General features: G+C 43.1%; 2 protein-coding genes across 8 annotated transcripts in view; one reads left to right on the top strand and one right to left on the bottom strand.

Moving 5' to 3' along the window:
• gxylt1b (glucoside xylosyltransferase 1b) overlaps positions 1–26,173 on the bottom strand; it is a 52,426-nt gene that overhangs the window by 4,334 nt on the left and 21,919 nt on the right. The window contains exon 7 of one of the 6 annotated variants that reach the window (XM_061762088.1): positions 2,524–2,616. The exons of 2 other annotated variants lie outside the window; for them this stretch is intronic. In XM_061762088.1, coding sequence (XP_061618072.1) covers positions 2,542–2,616 — 75 coding nt within the window. In that variant the 3' untranslated portion in view covers positions 2,524–2,541. Of the gene's footprint in view, positions 1–2,523; positions 2,617–8,832; positions 9,434–13,771; positions 13,877–16,439; positions 18,016–26,173 lie in introns of those variants that run through there. 3 more of the 6 variants (XM_061762086.1, XM_061762087.1, XM_061762093.1) reach the window with 3 other exon arrangements.
• On the top strand, positions 5,551–25,166 carry pdzrn4 (PDZ domain containing ring finger 4). 2 transcript variants are annotated; one of them, XM_061762077.1, is made up of 10 exons: positions 5,551–6,002; positions 6,080–6,280; positions 15,952–16,199; positions 16,318–16,420; positions 19,583–19,681; positions 19,911–19,973; positions 20,798–20,899; positions 20,973–21,071; positions 21,139–22,167; positions 22,802–25,166. In XM_061762077.1, the coding sequence occupies exons 2-10, from the start codon at positions 6,212–6,214 to the stop codon at positions 23,372–23,374; spliced, it is 2,385 nt and encodes a 794-aa protein (XP_061618061.1). In that variant the 5' UTR covers positions 5,551–6,002; positions 6,080–6,211; the 3' UTR covers positions 23,375–25,166. The 2 variants fall into 2 exon arrangements, with proteins under 2 accessions (XP_061618061.1, XP_061618060.1); XM_061762076.1 differs by having other exon boundaries at positions 5,551–6,280.

Raw genomic sequence — 26,173 nt, 5'->3', positions numbered from 1 at the left:
TTGCAACATGCTAATGTGTTAAGAAAACAAATCTGCTTTGGAAAGGGCTAATATCAGTCGGGCCCTAATTATTACAAATACACAATCATTACATTATATTACAACATATTGAATTTGAAGTCAAAAGAAATGAAAAATTGTGGCATGCAAATATTTAACTGTACAGTACTGTACAATTATTGCTCAATTTATATTAAGAAGGAATTTTCTGACATTTAGCAAGAAACATGACATAGACAATATTTCCTTTAGTGGGCCACATACAGTGATCCAGTGGGCTGGCCCTGGCCCCTGGGCCTTGAGTTTGACACCTGTGCTTTAAAATGTTCAACATTGCACATTCAGCTACCTTCTCACTCTCTCTCTCTTTTTTTTTTTTTTTTTTTTTTTTTTTTGCATAGTCATCAGGGGAATAGTAAATGTTTTTATGAGCCACTTCGAGTACACATTGGGTCCGGCAGGAGGTCTGCAGCCCCGCCCACCCAATCAAGCAATCAATCACATGAATGCGTAACTCATCTGTGAGGACAGAAAAGGCAAAACGCTCACAAAATATCTGCAGGTGTCGTCAGTATTAAGCGGAACAGGAGGCACTCATTGCAGCAGTTATGAAAAACTGATTGTATGAACACAGTTAACTTTTAGGGAGTTAATTGCCAATTGTTGAACCCCCCCCCCGCCCCCCTCCCAAAATGACCGATTTTACTTCTGTGGCTGTCAAGATGAGCCACATTGCTGCACGTTGAACAAAACGTGTATTGTATTACGTGTATTGAGCGCAGGTCGCAAAGGGCCAGCAATCAATGGTTCCTCACTTAACTTGCACTCTCACCTTATTGTTCGTGCAAAACCGTCAAGTGTTTTTATTATTGTGAAAATGAAGGATTTCTACAAAATGTCTGCTTTTTGACCCCTGGCTTCCGTCCTTATTTCCCCTTCTCTGATAGAAGCATGTTATAATACACATGCCACAATGCGCTTGTCCTTTTCTCCCATGCGGGAACATGTCTTGCATCCAGTCGGGATTAGGTGGGAAGACAAACCCGGGCAGCTGGAACCAGGAAGTGAGACGACATTGCTCGAAACTCAGCGGCACATGACTAATCTCGCACCCTCTGACCTAAGCGCCAGTTCTTCTTCTTTTTTTTGTATGTGCCCTTCTTTATCGCAGACTGTCGGGTGTAAGATTAAGGCCACATTCATTCACAACTGGGAAGAAAATTTGCATGGAAAATGAAAGAAATCCCACGTGTCAAATTGTATAATTTTTAAGGATTGATTGGATTGGTTTGAAAGTCTTTTCTGAGTAATGTCCATGAAACCAGAGAGGGACGAGTCCATCTGCGTTTTAAATTGGAGGTTAACACTTTGTGTCAAAGTGTGTGTTGGCCTTGTGCCCCCCCTGTAATCCAATTAAGCACCTGGACAATGGCGGAACAGCTGGCTCGGCCTTCTTGAGCTCATCTGAAGCACTGGATGATGGTCCCCCCCCCCCCCACCCCCCACAATAGTTTCCCAATGTCCTGACTATGCGGGCTTCTTCACACGTGCACCGCAACCCTGACCGTACCCCGACACTCCCCAGGAGAAGCCCAATGTGAGCGCCTCGGTCTCCAAATTAGCTTAGGTGGACATTAAATTCAAATGGAGTCAGCTTGCATGTGTTTGTGCAGTAAAAGTCAAGTCTCGAGGGTACAAACGTGGTTCAGCTGAGGGTATCGCCACAACTATAAGCAATGGCGCCCCTAAAAACAACTTCCAAACAGTCTCTTCATCTGCTCTCCATTTATTTACCTTCCCGAGGCCTACTGTGGCACTTTCTTTCAGACCAGGGATGTACGGTTCAATACTGGCACAGATGTGGTCGGATGTTTAAGAGGCCCGCTTGTGCCGTTAGTGCAGCAGCGGGACGACTTTCCGTGGCGGTTTTTTATTGGAGTCGCGCCACTGGGTTAACACAATAGCGCCGTGCCAGGAGCCTCGTGACACATCAGCGAGAGCATTTGTGTTCACGCTGGAGTGTGTCGCCATGCACATCCAGGCACTGTAATTAGAAGCGAAGGCAACTCCGGCGGAGTGTGTTCAAAGTTGCCACCTCGAGGTGGTTGGAGCACAAAAAGAAGAAATTGATTACAGAGAACTGGCTGGTCTTTTGGGGCGCTAGTGCTCAAGAAAGTGAAGAACGATGCTCACTACTTGGAACCATCTGGTATCCATTGTTGTCAGTGTAATATCTTTGAGGATACGAGCATATTGTGCTTCTAAAGGTACAGGGGGCACCGCTAAACATTTTCAAAAGGTTGCACCCACTTTTAAGAAAAGTGGGTGTCCAGGACCAAAGGCAAAGAACAAGACACTGCTTTGAGTGACATCCGTGACAAGCAGACCATCTTAATCCCGGGCTCTTCGCCTTTGATCCTGGACACCCACTTTTTGACTGTGCTGTAGCCTATTGCAGCTTCCCCATACACATTTTGCAACCTTTTCGTGGAAGAAATTCAATCACAGTTCTCTGTTTCTGATGGGCATCCAACACTAATGTCAATAATTAAAATGTTTACTTACATATGACTGATGACTCAACTGGTTGAACTTTTTCCATGCATGTTCTCGGCTCTAAAAGTGAAGGTTTGAAAGTTAGAAAGTAGTAGAAGGAGATACTTTATTTATTTTTTTTGTGTGTGTCCAGGCTATTCGAGGGGTGATCTCCTCGGATGCCAGTTTGGCCATCGGTTTGCCACCTCAACAGATTCCACGTTGGTCAGGCGTCAGCGCGGTGCTTAAAAACTGCAGCATTGCATCATGAAGCGGAACTGAGGCAGACCCAAAAGGGTGTCAGGTGGCACCGCTTCTGAAACGTGGACATTTTCTGCAGTCTTGCTCAGCCAATCAAACAAGCGGCAGTGATTCTGAGTGATGCGATAATGCACATTTTTGTCTTGAAACACAAAGGGTGGCGGCAGCCTCTCTGCATTCACCAATGAATGATTTTTGCACAACTGCCACATTTTTGGACCCCAAAAAAAACGTGTTCAGCCGAATGCAACCTCGCTCAATGCTATCTCCTTGTATTGTCTTGCCCGTCTTTTGTGTCTTTAATTTGATCACGGGATGCCTTTTTACAGTCATTTCTCTTGAATGACACCAAAAATAGGGGACATCGAGTCATTGTGAGAATCACATCTCAGCGTTAGTCCATAATTAATAGTTAAAATTTAATTACGAGAGAGGAAAGAAAAACAATGGGAAAAGGATACTTTACAGTAATTCCCATCTGCCTCTCGCTTTGTTTGGTGAGTGCAGTCTAATTGTGTTTTTAGCCAGATGAACGGCTCACAGTGGTAAATAATGTATGGCTTCTGGATAGCGAGAGCCGTGAGTGAGGCACCCTCGGGTTCTTCTCACGCCATTTGCTTTGAGACATGCGGCTGTCTGTAGTCAAGAATGAATTGAATTATGCCAAGGTTTTGTCTTATTAATCAAGCATTTAGGGAATGAGAACTGGAAGAAAAAAAAAAGGACGCAGTCAATATTTCCAGTCGAATCTGTCCGCTTGTCTGCATTTTCGTTTTTTACCATAACCCAGCAAAATAAAATATTGTATCTAAAACGGCATAGAGGCCAATTTTCCATCAATCGCACACGTGTCATGGAAAGTCGGTGTTGCGGGCTCCCTTTGAAGCGCAACACGTCGGCCCTGCGGCGAGCTATTTTCGGTTAACCTTTGACTGAGTTGCAAATGACCAAGTGAGGGAGACCGTTTGAACTGGATGATTACCAATGCAGACCTTGAATGCTTTTATTTGTTTCAAGTTTTACAAGTCTGAGGCAGATGTGTGTGTGTGTGTGATAGGGGCACAACAGTGGATGATAAAATTGAAGGAGAGATGATTGAAAGAGGGCAACATGAACAATAAAAAGGGATGGCGGAGGTCATAAAATGAGCATGACGATGATATCACCTTCTGATGAAATGTCATAGCTGTACCATTTTATGACCCCTCCAGTGAGAATTAGCCAGAGCGGATGTGCTCAAGTTGTCGAACGGGTTTGGGACGAAGATAATGAACGGAAAAAGAAGGAGAGGGAAATTCCCCGGCTGGTGATGTCACCGCCGACGAGTCACCTTTCGGATGTCAGGAGGCAACGGCGGTGACCTCATGCGAAAGTGAGCGGCGAGGAGGGTTAAGTGTTATCGCGCTCCGACGCCCTTGACCGCCACACTGTGGTCCTTGTACCTGCATGACTGGCGATAAGCAGGATGACGCATGTGCGCTCTCCTCGTCGTCTTCTTGGCCGTGAGAGCTATTGGTCACAATTTCATTGGAAAGCTAAATCAATGTGACTCTTATTGGCCATTTTAAAGTGAGCTTTCACTTTCCCCTTTCGCGATAAAGTGTATGAAATATTTCTTTGCTAACTCCTGAACATTACAAACCGCATTTGAACACAGTCCAAGAAAATTAAAATACTGTACTTAAATGATGATTCATATATAATGTCATGTCATTGCACATGAAGGTGCAAAAAACGAAAAAAAATAAAATTGTAAATGTATTGTACTTCAGTTAAATACGACTGAACTGTACCTAACAACCATACTGGATTGGGTTAAAAAAAAAAGTCACTGTAACATTATATGCACAGTTTGAACATTTAATTCAGAGATTCTTTCACATACCACTAGAGGGAGCCCACGTACTCATACCCCACTTTGAGATTCATTGACCTTGGCTATTTCAGTAGTAATGGCCGTCATGAGAAATAGCAGTAGAATTCATAATCACAGTAAATATATGAAAAAAACATTTGTCTGCCTTGCATATAAAACAACAAATTGGAAAAAGTAAGTACGGCGGTGCTTCTTCATCAGTGAGTGGTTCAACACTTCTTGATGCTCGTTAGGAAATTCTACTGTTATGCGGCTTGGATGCTGCGCTCAGTCTGTTAAGATTCAATTATTTAAAGCTTTTCGCAAACCGTTGCATTCTTCTTAACTTTGGTCATGTTTGTAAAACAGCTACCTCTAAGAAAATCTGGGGAAGGGTTAGGGGGTTTAGGGTTAGGCTTCGGGCTTTTGGAGAACCTTTTTACTTGCCAGGCTAATAGAGCACTAGTGGGATGTTTATCTCTCTGTAAAAATGAAAGGAACATTTGCCTTGGAATAGTCTACTGTATGTGGTGAATATGTCACCGCTAGTTTACGTTCTCATTTAGAAGATATTGTTAGGAGTTGAGCAAGAGGAACTGAATTTAATTGTGTGTGTGTGGGAGGGGGGGTTACTGCCACCTACAGGGCTGGAGTGGAACATTACCTCATGTATTTTTGTATGCTTTCAGTAACATCTTAACAGGCACTAACCTGGTAGCCTTTACAGATATCATGGAATCGCCAGAAGATCATTTATATTTAATCCAGATTTAAAAAAATAGAAACCGCACATTGCGGGAATGGCGTGAATATTGCTTTTTTTTCCCGCTCCCTCTCCCACCCATTCAGTTTAGTGGGGCCAGTTTGGCTGCGAGCTAATTTGACGCCAATCAATATGAAGTCTGCGTTTCTTCCTGCGTGTCGGCCCAGGCCGGTGCCCTTGTCAAAGTGTCGAGGCGGCATCAGTCCGGTGACTGCAAATCTATGGCGAGAGGGCATCTGATTGAATGGGAACGAGATTGATTTCCAGTTGTGCTGGTGCGCAGCACAACTAGATTAAACAGTATCGGACACTTGTTAGGCTTAACAAAGAGGATCCCACCTGCACGCCCACTGATGCTCGCATTCTGCACTCCCACCCCTCTGCTCTTCTCCCAGCCAATGAGCGGGAAGCCCACCCGCACCGTGGCGTGGAGGCAGCCTGCCACCGGAGGAGGTGTGTCCGCCTCACCGCCTGAGCCAAAATGTGTGTGCACACGAGTGTGAGCTCACACGCTGAAAGAAGCGGCCGAGGTGGAGGAGAAGTAGGAGGAGGAGGAGGAGGAGGAGAGTGGCGGAGAAAAGAAGCCAGGTGCTTTGACTCGTCCTCGCAAACACACAGAACACAGCCACGAAAGACAGTGAAGTGATTGGTGTGTGTTTGCGCAGAGTGGGGATCCTCTGAGGGATGCGAGAGGGGAGCCGAGGAGCACGAGCGCGTTTCAGCCCCGCGGGGGAGCTCAGGCGCGCCAGCGAGCGTCTCACTCCGACGGACGGCGCGCCGTCTCCCTGGCAACCACGATGGGCTGCAATTTGTGCACCTTGCAGAAGCGGGAGGAGCACTACAAGCTGCTGTACGAGATTGCGCAGGTGAGCCGCGATCACGATGTAGAAGATGACGGAACGCACTGAACACTGTGAATAGTTCTCCTATTTCGACTCAAAAGTAATCTGATTACACTCAAAAATAGACTCACTAACTAAAAACTAACTTGTTTTGGACATTTTGACTAGTGAGGATAAGCGGTACAGAAAATGGATGGATGGACTTGTTTCAAGATCCTTTTTACTTGGAAAAAAAGCCAAAACCTAAGAAAAAAAATATGACTCCACCGGCATTTTATTTGACTTGTTTCAAGTAAAAATGAGCTTGAAACAAGTCCAAATTGTAAAAACAAGTGACTTTCTCACGTGATGAGTCTTATAGGAAGTCATCAAATTAATTTTGACTAAAATAAATAAATAAATAAGACAAATATCCTTGGTAAGATTTGTAAGTTTTTGCAGTGAGAAAGAGCAAGGAAATAATAACAAGAGGAAGGAAAACTCTGAGCGTGCCGCTCGTTATTTCTCCACTAGTTCATCTTTGCGTCCTCCAGGCAGGAAGCCGTCATACACTTCAAAAAAAAAAAAAAAAGGGGGGTTCTTTAACTTTTTGGTGGCAGGGATCTCACAGGGGATTTTTTTTTTTTTCCAAGGACCACCTCGTAATCGCCAATTAAACATAACTACCACTACTGCTATTTTTTTCAAGCTAGCCAACGTTTAACAGGGGTAGAAGGTCAAGTGAATTTCAAAAGCGTCACAATCATATCCGAGACTTTTTTTTTTTTTTTTTTTTTTTTTATGATACGACATAATTATTTTGCAGACCCCCGAGCTACGGCTCGTGGTGGTTTAAGAAACTTCCAAAAGAATTGCCCGCTAACACTTGAAGAATGCATCTCATACAGTACAGTAGTTACTGAACTTCTGCTTTTTACTGACATTCCTGCTGCAGTTTTGACCTTTGGGGCATGTTTTAATCTGATCCTCAGAAAGATGACAGATCTTTTCTTTTCCTTGGCTGCGTTTCTTCAAACACGTTGTCAGCATGGGCAGAAAATTCCATTTCACAAGGTTCGGATGTGTCGATTAGACAGGAAGTGCCGGTAAAGTGTGAATCTCGCCAATCCTGGCCATATGGTAAGGTGCTGAGCGTGCAGGCAAACACGCGCTTTGTCGGCGAGTACAGTAGAAGCGGGCCATTCATTCATCATTTAACGCTGTGCTCTGATACCGAGCAGCAGCAGAATTGGATACGACGTAACGAGCATGAGCATGATATTTCACGGAAAGGGAGCTTGTGTCAAACTAGGCTAAAACAATGAGAATAATGAGCCGTGTGTTGCTTGGGTGCAATGCAAGAAAAAAAAAATAGCTGTCAGTTCGAGGAGACCCTGGGAGGCCGCATTTCAATATAATCATTTTGCATAGTTTGTTAACCTGCTGAGGGATTTTAAAGTCATTCGAACAAAACTGGGTGCCAGAAAAAGGATTTTGGGGGGGAAAGTCATCCAGAAATCAAGTGCTTGACATTCACTTTCTTGGTCACATGCCACTACATGTGGCTACACTGCACTACACAGGATATATTTCGTATATTTAGACTGGTTTCCCAGAGTTATTAGCCACTCAGCATTTTCATCGCGTAACTTTATTGTACAATTAAAAAAACAAATCGTTTTGAACTAATTACTGCTTTGTGTATGAAACCCTATTAAATCCCAGACCAGGTCTGAGAAACTGTAAGTTTGTAGCTTTTTCCCATCAAATTAGCCTTTGTTGTTTGGAGACCCCTGCTGGTTTGGAGTGTGTTTTGCAAAGTCCAAATTTGGGATTTTCTCCACAATCTCCTGGTTTTGCAGTAAACTACAAGGAGATTTTGTATCCTCCTGTGCAGCATGTCTTTGAAAGCCATTCGGGCGCACAGTTCTCATTAGCGGCGAGAAAGAGGGGAAAGAGAGACGAGAGTTCAGTTTGCGTGAGCAAGAAGTGTGTCACGGCGTAACTTTGTCCTCAAACCCGAGGCTGATGAGGGAGTGAGAGACTTCTCGGCAATCCCCTCATCGCTTTTCCCTTTCATCATTTCGCATTTCTCAAGTCTTCCCCTCCTCCTCGCTCGCTGTTGTTCTCCCACTGAGCATTTTTTTTGGTACAGTTTGTGTTTCCACGGATACCACCTGCTCGGATGGTCGTGATTTGAGTGGAAAATAATATTGTCAGGAGATTGTCAGATTACAAGTTGGTCACTTCGCTTTTATTTTTAAATTTGCATGTAGATGAACAAAATTGATCCAATATTTTTTTTCCTAGGAATGTTTGGCAGATTTTGAACATTTATGCCCTGCCAGTCACGGTCACCTCGGCGACGAAAGACAGAGTACCCTGCTGCCCCGCATAGAAGACAGAGGCAGCGTGCACAATTGCTTTTTGCAATTGAATCATTCCTAACATACTCTATATCGTGGATTGACCCAAAAAAAAAAAAAAATAAGTTTTTTTTCACCATAGCACCATCTGCTGGCTTTGGTGGGGAACTGGCTCCCTTTTTCCATAATGTAAATTTGTCAACAAATATAGCAATTTGCAGTGTTTTTCTTGGTTATTTAATAGTCTGTAGAGGTGCACACCTTGCTTCTCTTGTACCACGCTGACAATGTTTGCTGCTCGGTGGATTGTGCTGCCCTTTGTTCCTTATCTGTACATAGAGCTGATGGTTTCAATGGTAGAAAAACAGAATTTGATCAGGATAACTATACCTAATGTTGTTGTTGTGGGTCTATTGTGGACTGCGACTGTGGGACAGATGCTTAGCCACATGCCCAGGCTGTTAGGCAGCACCGTGGGGAGCTTAGACGGAGACCCCGGTCCGGTCCACGCGCAGCCGGCCGCTCCATATGGCCTCCTCAGACCTGAGCCATGACATCATCCAGATCAGGTTGGGTTGAATCGTTTGTCTTGTAGCACGCGTTTGTGTGTGTCCACTTTTCACAGTCCTCGTTGCTGTTTGCATTTGGCGAACCTTGAATAAGGCGACCTTTTCAATTTGATCTCGCGCTATATTTTATTTCGGGAGGGTAACGAAGTGGCGCCGTCTGCCTGCGCGGGTCAGCAAGCGGACCTTTTCACCTGTGAGCATAATTGCACTTGACAAGTCGCACTCTTTGTCTCCCATGCAAACACACTCGGCTTTGGGATTGCCTGTCAGAAAAGAAAAATCTATTACGTTCCGAGCTTTTTATTATTATTTTTTTTTTTGATGTCATACACTTTCATTTCATTTACTTATTTGGGAAGGGTCAAAAAAGCACAAAAAAAAAAAAACAACCAGCCAATAACCACCCCTCACCCCCTCCCCTTGCTAGCTCTGATAAGCCCGGAATGAAAGCCTGTGTCTCCTTACTCCCCTGCAGACAAAGCCAAAAGGCGCACACACACATTTAAGAGGTAGCTATATGCATATTTACACACGTACAATAAAGATCACAAACACGCATCCGCGTTTATTGCACATTCTGTCTTTTATTTTTACGACTGTGTTAAAAACGTCACCGCTGGTCTTTACGCGTGATGAGAAGACTTATCACTTGTTATCAGCTTTGGCCAATTAGCCTGGCCAAGATGATAGGATAGGAGGCGAGGGAGTGGGCTAAAGAAGGAGGGAGGAAAGCTTCCATTCTTCCTAAAAAAAAGCATTCTCTCGTTTCTTATCAGTCGCCACGCACTGTTTCAACTTTGTTCCATCCCACTGCTTTTGCCTGTCTTTCACTACAGCACTTATTAATACACTTAAGCGTAACTCCACCCCCTTAAAGGAGGATTTTTTTTTTTTCCTGACCTATATGGAGCGACATACGCAAGCAAAGAAGATAGAGAGACTAATTCAATAAGGTTTCGGTGTGTGACATTGATGTGACTGCAAGCCAAGTACAATAACCCAATAACACACCTTATGGTCACATCTGCAGGCTTTTGTCATGTCAAGTTGGAAGGTTCTTAAAAGTCAACCATCTGGAGCTTGTAGCCACACGGTGGGTGTTATTGGAAAAGTCCAGGCATGTGCAGGGGGAAAAGAAAATCGTATTTACGTCACCTATGTAGCACAAAAAACAAAAATTCGGACAGGTTTGTTCTGGTTTTGCGCAGATTTTCTTTCCCCATGTGGAGTAATTTGACCACTGGGAATGACATCGGGATTTATTTAAGCTGTTTTCAGCTTTTTAAAACTCGGGCCTCTTTTCAAATCAGCAAATGTTTTTGATGCTTTTTTAATGATTTTTTTTTTTTTTTTACACATTAAAATATTACAAACACAAACATTGAAACAAACAGCAGATTTTTTTTAACAACACATCACAAAATGAACAATACCAAGTTTTGGGGTCAGTTTCAGCAATTAAATATATATTTTCTCAAATCCATTGGCCAATTAATCGGTTATCTGAGTTTTATTCTGCCAAATATCGGAACTGGCATCTGTCTATAAAAAAAAAAAAAATCCATATCGGTTAGGCCCTATTTAGAACAAAAAAAACAGTCAAACACAATTACTTGAAATAATTTTGTTTTAAAATATCTGCATTTCACATTTTATTTGATTATTGTACTTTTTTTTTTTTTTTTTTTTTACAAAAATCCCATGATTCATATAGACCTGTACTGCCATTTTTCCTTTTTTTTTTGTAATTTTTAGTTTTTTAATTCAAGCGCTTTTCAACCCTATAAAATCCAAACACCCTGCACTACACTATCAAGAACTCCAAAGCGGAACTTTTCTGCACTCTTTACGTCTCTTCACAACACGTCCAGTCCATTTTGGAAAGCAACAGTAAGGACGCAGGTGGTTCGAGGGGGGTTGGATGAGGTTACCGCAGCACGCTGGTGTTGAATTTCCACTTAACTAAGCTGAGTTCGCAAGCCAATTAGGGCTACTCAGACGCTGCCGTCGAGTCCAGTTACGGATAGAATAGCACAAAGCCATCTGCATAGTCTGGGGCTATGATTACATGTAACTATAACACATTCGTGCCCTTGGGGTGGAGAGGTTGATGGTCCATGGTTGTGTGGAGGTTTGGAAATGTCTCTGTTGATGACATATCCCTCTGGTGTATTGCACCGACATAACGTGGCTATCTAGAGTGGCATCAACGGTAAAGACAGCTTGAGTTATGCATGTAAAATAACAAAAAAAACACAAAAAAAAAAGGAATTCCGAAGACACTAAAATGCATGTGCATTAGTTTTCGTGGAAAAGGCAAAGAAAAAGCCGATTTATCAAAAAAAAATGTAATTAGAATCTTCAGAAAACATGTTCCGAATCATGCAACCTCATTCGGGACACATAACGGTAAAGACATTTTGGCATGTAAAGTTTGAAAAATGTTATTTGGGAATATTTTATAAACCATTATGACTTTTCGATGGAGAACAACTGCCAATCATTCAAATCGATTAGTGAAAGGAAATTCAGCGGGGTATGTCTTTACCGTTATTGATCAAATTCTATGAAAATGACCCATTAATTTGAGGATCTCCGCTGTTTTGGTGTCAACCACATTGGTAGCTTCACGTGATTGGTCGACAGGACACAAAATGCAGATTTTTAAAGCTTTTATTTCTTGTTTACGCAGCATTTATCCTCCCAATAAAAGAAGTAGTTTTTAGTTGTTCTTCTGCACCAAAGGGGAAACTTCATGTTATGAATAATGCTAATGAGCTAGATGTTCCATAACAAAAAGTTTGACGATAGCGAGTGGTGGAAAAATATTGAGTTCACACTACAGGCTTTTTTTGAAGGAGGAAAAAAAAAAAACATTTAATGTTATGCAAAGAGCTACCGCATGAATCTTTGATTTTTCTGGCTCTCCAGGAAAATGTTTTATGAAAACACTTTTTTTTTTTTTTTTGCCTTCAGCCAAAATCTGAAATGAATAAATTCATTAGAAGACAATCAAAACCCCTTCTTTTCGGTGGCTTATTTTGGTTGTCAATGGAAGAAAATGAGGGCTCATTTAAACTGTAAAAGCGCTTTTGTCTTTTGGGGACGACTTTCTATTGTTGATGAATACAAACAAAGAGAGGCACTGACTTAAAAGGATGCTCAAATACCACCAAGACGCAAGCATATTTCCTTAATTCTTTTAAAATGACAATTTGTGGCCAGATAGAACACGGCCAACCATTTGGAGGTGACAAATGGCATAGATGGGCGGGGAACTCATGTTATAGAAGCGTAACACATAACCTCCTCGTGAACTCCGGATGAACGATAGGGGTGCGACCTGTGACCCCCAGCAGCCGAATTCACTATTGTCCGGTGTCGTTTTAAAGCCAGACAAGAGACAATCCACATTTACAGTAAATCCAATTCATTCTGAGCCCCCTCTCCTTTTCTGAAAAAAAAAAAAAAAAAAAAAAAGCAGGCTAATTAACGCGGTGGAAAAATGTCGTGCATGCGCGGCTCGATGCTCGCTAATTGTTATGTGCATTGCAGGATGTTGAGGCTAATGAAACTCTTGCGGGCGCAATCTGTCAAGCCACGCCGACCTTGTCGCCGAGCTTATTAACATTTGGCATTTGATTTGTCACTGTGTGCGCTTGCGCAATGCCAATATAACACTTGAGCGGTCCTAGTTGGAGACTCTCCAAAGAATATAAGAGGTACAATCGAAGCTTCAAGAAAAGAAGCTTGTTGCAATATCGATTGCATTCCCCACCATATAGACCAGGGGGTGTCAAACTCATTTTTGTCGCGGGACACATTGTAGTTATGGCTTCCCTCGGAGGCCCGACAGGACTGTGAAGCCATATCAAATATTGTCTCATATAATGACATAGACACAGCAAATTGACGGAGAACTAGTTTTAAAATCAGAAGCCAATAAAGAAACAAGAAACATGAAGTCGACACACATGATTTGCTTTCGCGGGCCACATAAAATGATGTTGCGGGCCGGATCTGGCCCTCCTGGGCCACCAGTTTGACACCTGTGATATAGACCCTGAAAAAGTCCAATTTGAAGGGAATAAAAGCACATCTTGCTAACAAACAAGGTATTGACTAGCATGTTGAGGTTAGTTTTCGTGGCTTCGCTGTTTTTATGATTTATCACTATAATATCAGTATGATATTTGATGGCCATCTGTTTTTCATCGTTGATTTATTCGACTTCTTCCATCCATTAAGTTATCAAAAATGGTTCCTTGTCTGCTGAAGCATTTCATGGCGCAATGCATGCTGGGAACCAATGTTGAATGCAAGAAGTACGGGGGCTGCAGTACAGACAACACGGATTGTTTTTTTCTTCGCAACGACCGTTGACGGCTCGTTACTTTATGTTGTTTTGCTGTTCAACGTTTTTTTTTTTTGAACCATCTTTGAACGGTCTTTTGTATATAAAAGCGTCCTTTACACTCGTATTGTTGTGGGACTTGTACGCAGCGCGACCAGTTGAAGGACAGTAACGCCAAGCCCACAAATCTGCCGCTATTGAAGAAGAAACCAAAATCAAAAGAATATGTATTTATTTTGAATTTGTCTTCAGAGGAGAAGGCTTACCTTACGTTGCTTTGCTTAATCCGTTTCATGTCGGTGTGCAGTCTTGATGCAGACCTAATTGGCCGTTTCTGTGCACAATCCCGCGTCTGCAAAACGGTGAAGGACACTCATTGCCACTTGAGCGTACTCCCCCCAAGCCCCCCACCCACACATGCGACGACTAAACTCTCCAGTTGAGCACCTCGTCTCCTTGAACCCGCCATTGACGTCCGCGAGCGGCCATCTTTACCGCCTACTCGCCATTTGATTTGCATTTTTGGCTAATTGTCTCCCGTTACATGTCTTGTCACGTTGAATCAACGGAATCCAAGAACCCTTAAAATTGGAATTATTATTGAGTTGTTGTTTTTTTTTCTTTTGAATTTTTTTGAGGGTTGTACTGGCCCAAGTACTTCCCGATGTGCATTCCCTCCACCAAAATGTCTACTTACATCAATGGCATGAAGGTATCACAAGGCAAGGGTCAATGCGATTCACCGGAGCCCGTCACTCAAAGTCCTCCTTCCACTGTTATTATTGAAATGAGACATTTATGATGGCTCCGCTCATCTCAGGCGAGATTGCGGCAGATTGTGGGCGCGCGGCGCCACCTGCGCTTCCGTCTCCTGTCACAATACACCAATTCGAATGGAATAACAATCTCACTTGTATTGGATTGAAATTCACTACAATCACCAATCTGAAGGAAGGGGATTTTGGGCCAAGGTCGACATTGAATAGCCAGAAGCTTATTGTCCCCGTTCCCATTATTCAATGACACCGGCATGATCAGTGCAGTTAATGCAGTGAGCACATTGTTACAAGCCTTTCACGCGATGATGTCGTGTATGGAGAATGTCTTTTTTGTTGTCGTTGTTGCTCACAATGACACCCTATCTGACACATTTCCAGGTTTCCATCATGCTCTTATCGGCGCAGGGCAAACACAAATAAAACGCCATCTCTTATCTGCAGCCCTCTCGTTTGGATTAAAAAAAATAAATAAAAAAAAGTGGTAAAAGATAAAAGCCAGTGACACATTCGAAAGGGGCTGAGTCTTGAGCATATTGCAGGCCTCGGGCTGACCTTCGCTGTGCTACTTTTAACCCCCAATTTCAAGAGACGCCACGCCGTTTGTGCACCAGCGGTGTGCTCGGAAGCACTGGTGGTTGACGATGTGTATAATTAGAAGATCTCAAACAGTTGCATTAATAGCCTGTGGCCTACAATGGCTGTTTGCTATCTATGTCACCTTAGAAAATATATAGAGAATGCAGTATTTTAAACCAATGTCACTCTTTTTCTGTTTATTGCAGGTTAGTCTGTAGTGAAGTCCATTTCACCTACGTTGCTCTTTTTCATTGTGTGTATGTAATAAGTACTGTCTTATGATTGTCATAAAAAATATACAGACATTTTTATAGCACTGTCAGAATAGATGACAAATGAGCGTATGTTTGCGGTAGCATTTAAGCTCCTCCAATCATTTTATGTCCTCATTTGTGGTTTAATTGGGCAATTCAGCATATGTGATGTAAACACTAAAACATGCACGTTCTGAACCATTATGCCCGCGCCCCCATCTGGATCTGATCGTAACTTTTTCAAACATTCGGAGTTGGTAGTTTATTGCGTTTTTATCAAGTTTGAGAAGTGCGGCAACACAGTCAAGTCGATAGTTGTGCGCTGCAGGCGGGTTTTCATCTTGAAAATTCACAATGTGCAAATATCACCTCGTGACAGATTGAAAATGAACTGGAGCGCAAACTTGTCATTAGGGCATGTAGTAAGTGGCTTAAATGATGTGTCAGTGCAAGGAGTTCATTCGTTTGCATTCAGGTTAGCTGACAGGTGTCAGTCACTTTGACGTCTTAGGCGAGCACGTTCAGCCCTCACTACATTCCCTCGTGCCGCACCCTTTTCAGATCTTAAAGGGGGTGGTAAAGTATATCCCTGCTGCTGGAACCTGTTTTATTATTCTGATTTATCTAATAGGCTCACTGTGCTTAATTAGGGAGCAAGGTGTAATTTCAGATGGAGTGCGGACAGGAATATGGTTAAAACATTCACATCCGCAACTCTTGTGGTCCTAATATTTTACAATGATTTGACTTCGGTACCTTGGTCTAAATGTAACGTTACAAGCCCAATAATAGCAAACTAAACGGTCTTCCACCCGCAGGTGAACAGGCGTAACTTCTCCAAGGGGGAGCAGGATGAGGCCGCGGTGGAGGGCACACGGCGAGACCCCATCGTTGTCCAGGTCATCCGACCCGTCACGCAGCACCAAGGCGGTCCGTCGCGGGAGGCGTGCGTGGCCGACGTGTGCACGCAAACCGACATCACTTTCGAGCACATCATGGCGCTGGCCAAGCTCCGACCGGCGACACCGCCCGTGCCTGACGTCTGTCCCTTCCTTTTGTCTGACAGGTGTGTGCTACTATTTTTTTAATTATTATTTACTATTTGTTTTAACAGGCAGTTGCAAGTGTATGGGCTGATGGAGCAGTCACTTTAGTTTCAGTTGCTGCTGCTCTTTTCTTTCCAGCTGCCATTCTATCCAAACTATGGAACATGAGTTCTATGAATGTCCCGAGTACCTGTCCAATATGCCGGCCGAAGTTGAGCGGACTGAAGAGTATGTTTATGAGGTACGATTGCACTTTATGAATTCATTTAGGAAGGATAGAAAGAAAGAAAAAAACCTACGGCAGCGTGACCTGTTAGTGGTTAGGACGTCTGCCTCACAGTTCTGAGGTTCAGGGTTCGAAACCCGGCTCCAGCCTTCCTGTGTGAAGTTTGTGTGTTCTCCCCATGCTTCTGTCCGTTTTTGTTGTGCTTGACTAAGTGATGAGTGTATTTCGTTGTTTCAATGTCGAAGGTCGAGCGGGGCGTGGTTTCCAGCGCATTCAGCGGACACAGCGTCCGAGAGCTGGCATTTATATTTAGCTTGATTTTAGAGCCTTATTTTATATACTTGGTGATTTTGTTTCTTTTTAAATCATTTGATTTAAGATTTGGCAAGCTTGTTATAAATATGTCAAATTTAAAAGAATTTATCTTTTTTAAAGTTTGGCCAGCATTAGAGTGTCATTTTGGACTAAACCAATGCTACACCAGATTGGCCAAAAGTGATTACACTTGCTTGGTTGGCTGATTCGCACGATGCAAACCATTACTTTAATGAGCACACGAGAACACACGTAGGGCTGTGTGTGTGTGTGTGTATGTGTGTGCGCGCGATGTAACAAATGCATTGCAGCGGTCCAAAACAGGACCTGTGGGCGATTGTCTGTGACAGTGACGAGGCACTGTCGGCCCTGGCTGGTTTAATGGGCACTTCCTGGTTCAGTGAATTGCATTGTGGGTCATTAGGGCTCCCTCGCTGCCAGCTGAGTCCTACCTTGCTGAGTGATATGGATGAGAGGGTTCACACAATCACAACAAGGTCAGCTTGGCAGCCAGGTAGCACATCCCAGCAAACCTCACTTAGCTCCATCCATCCATGTGTATCTAACTGAAACATGGAGGGCTTTCTGACTGGATGAATGAGAAAGGTTGGTCCCTGGAGTTGCTGCTGATTGACAGATCAGCAACATGGTGTCATAATACTCACAAATTAACACTACTGTTTGAAAAGGAGGGAGAAAAATATATAAACACAAAATTTAGATCATGGTTCTTTTTTAACACATTCACTGCCATTGACGGCTTTAGAAGTCAAATATCCATGTTAACTAGGAAGGCTAGCAGTGAGTGAGTTAAGAGATCAATGGCTTGTCAATAGGATGGTACCCCTGAAAAAGACTTGTAAAAAGTAGATTTCAGTCTAATAATTAGCTCGATGGGGTGCTTTACATAGGCTAGACCTACAGTGGTGACAGCAAGTGCCAGTTTGGTAGCTATAATTAGCAAATATTCTTGCAAACAAAAAATACTTCAAGATGTTCATTGCCACTCTCAGATGAAGGTTACTGTCAAACTAAACATACAACAAAGATAATTACACATTGTGTATTTAAAACAACCTAATAGTCTTCGCTACCTTACAATAGCAAACTCCTAAGGCACACGAGCTAATGAATAGTATCTATGTGGGGTCACGGCTATCTCAATACAAATTAGACCTAACCATGTCTTCTTGAGCCTCTTGACCAATCTCTTTCCCAGCTCGATGATATCACACGTTAGTGGTGCGTGATCCTGCTTCTGAATTTGGCTGTCATGCAATGTAGAACTCAAGCATCTGCAAAAGCGGTGAGGTTTGAGAGTTATCACATTAGCATAAACAGCTTCCATAGCGCAGCCTTTGAAGGTCAGTTTTGCACACAGGGTTCATTGCCATAGAAATTAATTACTTCCGCTGCCAATCTTGGCTGGCCCCTCCACCCACTTACGTATGTTATTTACCTTATAGGATTACTAACCTAAACCCCATCTTGTTGGTTCACATAACAAGCATTGTTAAGGTACAGTAGAGTTCAGGTGCATAGCCTTCATTTTAGAAGTGGACAAATTGTTCAGGAATACATCAACATTTATGAGTAAATGATCATCCTCTCCATAGTGGACAAAGAAACTGTGTTTGAGGTAAAGCATAAGTAGCTAGATAATTAAGACATTTATGGATATTAGCTTGGATTTCGGAAAACTGATCAACCTTTTTGTCTATTTTCTGACATGTTTTGAATCAAACACTACCCCAGAAAACTTGGGCCACATCCCAGTTTGAAATGTGAAAATCCTCCGAAGCCCACCAAAACTTCAACGTGATATTACAGTCAGTAATTACAGAATATACAGTATGGTTTTCATAATAACTCTACGTAAACATGGGGGTGTAAAAATGCAAATTCATAATCTGTCCAATTTACTTGTACTGAATCTTAATGTAAATATGTGCTTTTATTCATTCATTCATCTTCCGTTCTGCTTATCCTCACTAGGGTCGCAGGCATGCTGGAGCCTATCCCAGCTATCTTCGGGCGAGGGGCGGGGTACACCCTGAACTGGTCGGCAGGCAATCGCAGGGCACATAGAAACAAACAACCATTCGCACTCACATTCAAACCTATGGGAAATTTTAGAGTCTTCAATGAATGCATGTTTTGGGGATGTGGAAGGAAACCGGAGTGCCCGGAGAAAACCCACGCAGGCACGGGGAGAACATGCAAACTCCACACAAGCGGGGCCGGGATTTGAACCCCGGTCCTCAGAACTGTGAGGCAGAAGTGCTAACCAGTCGCCCGCCGTGTTTTTATTCATCAATAAAATAATTAACATACTGCAATACAGTATGAACAGGATAATATGATCATTAAATCAGACCATTTACTGAATTACTACACATATTTCCAAATATGGATTTCATGTTTTGTATTGCACTCAATCACATCTTTATTAATCCTTGATATGAAATACGTGCAAAGCACAAGTCCTCTTTGCATCATAGTATGAAAGCTTAAAAAAAACGTGCAAAGCAGTGAGCGCAAATTCTCAGCAAAAACTCAGGATTGGAATTGTATCTGGCATTAAAATATTGTAGTTGGAAAGCAAGCAAGCGAGCAAGCTAGCATACGACAGGTAATAAAACTGTATTAGTCTTAGCATGAGGGCTCCGATTTGCACTCTTGTTTTCCCACAAGCGAAAAAAAGCTAGCCATAGCGGCCTCATCGATTACACATTACTTTATGACATAGTGTATTAAAATGCTAATAAGTTTTTGTCTGAAAACGAGACGTTACGACGTGTTGAAAAGGAATCAAATTGTTTTAATGGCTGGAAATTTGAAAGTTATTGGTTTCTCCAACAGGAAGTGGAGTTATGCAAGCAGAACACTCAAGAGAAGCTTGGCCTAACCTTGTGCTACAGGACCGACGAAGAGGAGGATATCGCTATTTATGTCAGCAAGGTACCGACCTGTTTACGTTGTACTTGTGTATAATATATATATATATATATATATATATATATATATATATATATATATATATATATATATATATTCAAGTACAGATTTCTGGCCGTCATCCATTGTTCCCCCTTTGTTTACTGTCTCAAGATATTCTTTGTTTAAATTATTGGCTGGTTTCATTGCGTGATCATTGCTTGGCTGAAATTAAATGTGTTGTTTTGTGCAGGTGGAGCCAAACAGCTTAGCCGCAAGAGACGGGCGCATTAGAAATGGAGATCGTATTCTACAAGTAAGTTCGTCTTTATTTGGTGGAAAAGTACGTTTGACATAGATGCAAGACATTTTAGAGTTTGGTGTCCTCAGGCCCAGGGAGCACCACATGTAGGGAAATAAAGGTCTTTTGTCACAGCTCCAGAAGGAACTAAATCATCTCGGCACTGCTCTTTGTCTCAGTCTTGTTTGGATTCTCATTAAATGGAAACACCAACAAGGTACACCATTATGTGCACATGAAGTTGCAGAAACAGATGCGTACGTCCATTTTATGCACCGTTCTTCCCACAAACACCAGATGTTTGCACATTCTGCGACAAATGAAACAATGTGTAATAAATACAACATTTCAAAATCTTGTAGGAAGTCACACCTGAGGAGTAGAAGCTGAATTTACCGTTCAACCTAGTGGTGTAAAGACTACGTGAGCCAACACTACTGTCCTTATGGTGTACAAACAAACACCAGACCAGCAAAAAGACAACCATAAAACCTCCACTCACATTTCAGCTATTAATTCTCTGTTTCTGTTTGCTGTGAAAGATCATGGGCTGCACTGTCCGCTGTCCTTGCGGCCCCATTATCTCCTTATGGCAGCCCCATTACTCTAGAGGAGAAAAGATGAACACCACCTGTCAAAGAAGAGTTAATTGTGTTGGCGAGTAAAGACTCTGGAGCGTTTAGATGGTGTGCTTCCTCCACCTGGGACATGCTTAGCGATAGAGACGGCAATAGCTGGAAGGGCAACAGATCGTAGAGATGCGAGGGTTACAAAGTGTCTGGGGTTGGTAGACAAGCATGCAAAACATCATTTTACAGACGTGTTGTTTATGTGTGCAGATAAATGGCCATGCAGTGCAGGATAGAGAGAAGGCGGTTTCCTTGCTGTCAGGAGAAAATGCAAAGAGCATCATCCTGCTGGTGACAAGGCCGGAGACACAGGTAGCCACCATGGGATTCTTGATAACATGTCAAGGTTTCTTGATTTTGAAAAGATGTTTGGTTTCCTTTTCAGCTGGAGGATGATGTATGGCTAGATGATGAGCAACAGGAGCTGGTAAAGGAACTGAAGATGGCGGAGGGGCAGAAGGATCGTAACCTCATGGAAGATGAGGTAAGAAAGGAGGGAAATCTAGAAACGTACCATGCAATCTGCGCACTTTTGAATTCTTTATCCGCAGCCTCAGGAGGAAAGGACAACCGACACACCTACCTATTCATCCAACAGCCAAGACAAAGACAGCGGGTTCGGGTGCAGTACAGACAGTCCCGAGCACCCACCGTTATTGGCCAGATTCTACAGGAGGAGTCCGGCTCAGTGTTTGAGGGAACAATGGCGAACCCAGAATCCACACAGCAGGCGAGTTGCTGTGCTATCACAGGACGCCCAGAGGCAAAGGACAGTAACTAAAGGCCAAGGTTGTGAAGGGGTAGTGAGCAATGGTGGAGGTGGAATCTTGGGTTTGGAGAATCACTTCCAGCAACTTCTGGAAGTTAAGTGTCAAATACGCAAGGGCGTTGAGTGTGGGGTATACTCCATTCGACACAGTATTGAGTGCAGCCTCACAGAGCAGGGAGGAGGGGATGGAGATAGCGCTGACGAAGCTGAGGAAGGTGAAGGGATGGAGCAAGAGCTGAGAATGTTAAATGAAGAACTGCGGAGCATTGAGCTGGAGTGTCAGAACATTATGCAGGCCCATCAGCTCCGACAGGCCCAGGAGGCAGAAGCATCGACGCCTCCTGCTTCCTCACCAGGTCGGAGGCTCAAGAGCCACGGCAAGCTGGCCGACATCCACGAACACCCTCAAAGTGATAAGACCCGAGAGAAAGACAGCTCCACTGCCTATAACACAGCGGAGAGTGCACGGTCCACTCCGCTGGGTAGGGAGCGATCTCCCGAGCACTCCCTGCAGAGACGCATTAGCATCGCCAACCAGAAGAACCTTCAAATGGCCTCGTCAAAGCTCTCGAGCCCCATTCCCAAGTCTCAGGGCTCACCGGACCAAGGTGTCCAAGCAGATCCTTGCGCTGTTTTCTCCAGCAGCCCGGACCAGAGTAACCCCTCTCGATCCGAGTCCGACCCGGCACTTCCTGCGGACGATGAGCGCTGCGAGAGAAAGGGGAAAACCAAAGATCTAAAAAGAAAACCACCGTTTGCCTCATACCAAACCAGCCCTTACCACGGCTCGCTCGGATCCCGGCAACTTCAGGTTGGTATGATGACAACATGCCAATTGAGTAAACCCTTATGAATGACAATGCCCAAATATGTGTCACTGGCAAAATTACAGCAACTTACTTAGGAGAAGCAAAGACTTTGAAGTATACTTTAGCTGATTTTTACTGTCAATTACTGTATATACTGTACAATACCCGTTTTGATAACTTGGCACAATGTTCCTCTATGGCACTGCTGTCCCGAGTTATAAGTTCCCAAGATATTAATCAATCAGTCAAACTCTCAACCGCGGTTCACTTTACCTCTCTATTGAAGTTTTACGTCACGCTTACACGCTAACCCTTTTCTTCCGCAGAGCTAGAAAAAGTAACAAACCTATTTTGACAAAGCAAGTAGTACAAAGTGTAGAGTACATCTGTTTTCAAATGTAGTGAGTCAAAGTAAAAAGTTGTCATAAAAATACTTTAGTGAAGTACAAATTACTGAAAAATCCACAACTCATTCACTGGCAGCCCTCCCAGTTACCATGGATATTTGACTGATATAGCCGTTAATGGCAGTGATAAGTACGGTAACAAAAGTTCGTTACCTCCCACCATTGAGTCTAGACAGGAAGTTGCAAACAAAAAGCATAATTTCTGCACTAACCGTAGTTTGTGTTACAGAGCTACATGCAGCTGCTACAACAGCACTCTTCCTTGGAGTATTCCCAGAGCCAGCTGAGTCTCCTCAGTGTCTGCCGGGATCCACTGAACCGGAATGGTCGCTCTGGGGAACCGCGTCTGGAGTGGAAGGTTAAAGTGAGGGCAGACGGTACTCGCTATGTGGCCCGGAGGCCCGCTCGCGACCGCATCCTGCGGGAGCGAGCGCTCAGGATCAGAGAGGAGCGCAGCGGGGGAATGACCACGGACGACGATGCCATGAGCGAGATGAAGATGGGTCGCTACTGGAGCAAAGAGGAGAGGAAGCAGCACCTGGCGCGAGCGAGGGAACAGAGGAAGAGGAGGGAGTTCATGCAGAAAAGCCGCTTCGAGTGTCTGAAAGAGGGTCTGGCTGGCGGGGCCGAGGGCCACAAGGAGATAAACATCCTGGAGCTCAGTCACAAGAAGATGATGAAGAAGCGAAACAAAAAGATTCTTGACAATTGGATGACCATCCAGGAGCTGATGAGCCACGGGGCGCGAGTCCCCGAGGACTCCAAAGTCCATAACGCCTTCTTGTCTGTTACGACTGTGTAGGAATCGTTTACAGTGCACTTGTTTTTTTTGTAACCTGTTGTTTGTGAAACGTAAGACAATTGTTGCTGAGGACCTGTAGCATTCCTTCACTTGAACACACTTTTGCAACCTCAGCCATTTGACTGTTTATCTGCTTTTGGTAATATGAAGAGAAAGTCTCATTATCATACCATATACAGTATGTTATTGTGACTCCATCTGAAGCTAATTGCCTCATTCAAGGCAACATTTTTTAATACTGGGGGGAAATGGGATATTTTTCACAATTTGTAATCTCGCTACAAAACTTTTTTATGGCCTTTTTTGTTTGTTTTTTACACTGAATGTAAATAGGTTGTTGTACTGTAAATGATTTACCAAAACTCTGGAGGTCAGAAATGATTGTATACCAGAGAAAGGTGGGGAAAAATGGGAAACTGAACAGCCTTCCCAGGAAATTCCACTCCAAATAGAAAAACACAAAAGAATATCCATGTCATCTCAAACTCCTGGAAACTTTTAATTTTAGGGTTTACCTCGAGAATCAATCTATTGCTACCAAGACCTGAGGACGTTTTGAGCAGGCCTTTAAAAATTAATTTGTGGGATTTATTTAAAAAGTTCAACACTCATATTTATATTGGTTACTATTATTTATATTTATTGTAAAGTATTATTCTTAGTTATTATGATTACATGGCTACCTTTGGAAACATTTAAAGTTGTCAATAAATGTCTCATTTGTAGCCTTACTCAAAAAAATATGGCTTTGACTCATTTATTGGTATTGAGTGACATTTGTGATGGGGAAAAAAAACCCATTTTAAATAACTTTTTAAGGACTGGTTTCAAGACATTTCAGATTGTAAGCAATTGTTGAATACATCACAACAATGTTATACTGTATGTCAAAGCAACTACGAATGATGCTAACATTTTCTGGTATTCTATCGCCATTTTTTTCATGTCAAACATTATTGTTACTGGGGCTAAAAGAAGCGCATCTCAGAGTTGTCCAGTTTGCAGCTTTTATCCAAGACAGCGAGCTGATCAATGCAGTGCAATCAGTTGCACTGTAAAGCATAATCGAGCCTATTTGAGGGGTGATTAGAACGCATGATGATTGCTAATTGAACACATGGGAGCATAAAACGGGAACTCTGCGAATAGCGATACCTTGGTTATTACCTCCCCTGCACAGCCTTAACGGTTCCTGATCTCCATATTATTGCTTGCAGGAAATCAAAAAAGTATTTTTTTATGATGTTGCCGGGCTTGACAAGGCATAATCACGTCACTGCAGTTTGCGCGATTCATGCATTTGCAGTGGGAAGACTGACTGCGTTGATCTTATACAAAGGGGTGGGGACGGGGGTCCATATAGCGCTTGGAGGCATCTTCACTAAACTATGCTTTCATTTCAAAATGTTAGGAAGATGCCGGGGAAGTCTCCTCATCCCCTGTCAATCCGCCGCGTCCGTCCACAGCCCACTGAGCTGAAGAATTAATGAGACACATCAGAGTGGTGCCTTTGTGCATCACATTAAATCAGGTGCACTCTTTCACCCAACCACCCCTCTGCCCCCCCCCCCCCCAACCTGTCTCCATGTGTGTGATCATCCAAGGACAGAGGGACAACTCTTTGCAATCAAGTCCATATTTTGCCTGATTAATCTCAGCGAGATTAGCACAGGTCTATTCCTATTTTTTGACACATACTATCCAATAGAAATGGGAAATACAGTATAACTATATTCGTATCTACTGTATGTGTCTCATTCATATTCTAGCAGCCAAGTTGGTAGGGTGGCGCTGCTGTTGAAAAATCTTTTAATCTAACGACGCCTTTGAAGCGCGCGCGCGAGCGAGCATTCTGGCAACTCTGGAGTTTCTGAGACTTTGTGTGTTTGTATATTTTGTGTACCTTTATGTTTTTGAGGTTTTACCATGCCTTCAAAGGAAAATGCCTCCCGATGAGCGTTAACTATACAAGCACATCACAGTCGTCACTACTAGCTGCAATCTGTTTGTGTGTGTGTGTGTGTGTGTGTGTGTCTGTGCACTACAGACGCAGCTCTTGGTTCTTGGTCTCAAACCTCCAGGGATGATCGTGATGCATCTAAGCAAAACCCCTAACGTGTTTAAATGGTACTTCATTTAAGATGAGCACGGTACTTGAGATTAGGGTTAGGGTATTGGAGGTGAATGTCTACAGGTCGTAACGCTTAGGTGTGTGGTGGAGAAAAATGAGAGCCACAAGAATATTGGGACTCAAAAACACTCGTAGTTTATTCCATTTTCAAAGTAAGAAGCCCGGTGGCACACTTTAGCCAACCCATTGATAATTACTAATATATCGTGTCAATTTTAAACAGGATTGATGTTCTTATCTAATCTGAGGGATTAAGTAAGTAAGTAGTTACCGAAGTATCCGGGGTGAACTTCCCAACGCACCCTATGTTGATATGTTGGGCGTTTGTTGTGTCGGTGCGACTAAGTGTAATGCAATTATATGTTTATACGGATATCTGGGTGTGTATCTGTAAAGGGATGTATCAAACAAACATGTATGCAGCGTTGTGTAAGCGTGCAGCCAGTAATTTCTATCAATATATAGTCGAGATGCAAATAGGTTATGAATAAAAGATGCATGTATTTCATTATGTATCCTGTTTCATCTAATCGGGTTGAGTGTAACCTAAAGGTTGGTTTGGCGCCATTTTGAATTGCAGCCCCTTTGGGTAACACGCTCAATGAGGAATGCAAAATGGTACGCACCACCACTGTGGTGCCCTTGAGCTTTGGAACCCCAAGTGTCGA

This window comes from Phyllopteryx taeniolatus, chromosome 22 (assembly GCF_024500385.1).
Source record: "Phyllopteryx taeniolatus isolate TA_2022b chromosome 22, UOR_Ptae_1.2, whole genome shotgun sequence".
NCBI lineage: Eukaryota > Metazoa > Chordata > Actinopteri > Syngnathiformes > Syngnathidae > Phyllopteryx > Phyllopteryx taeniolatus.
The sequence above is the reverse complement of the archived record's forward strand: the minus strand, read 5'-3'. Positions and strand labels throughout refer to the sequence as shown.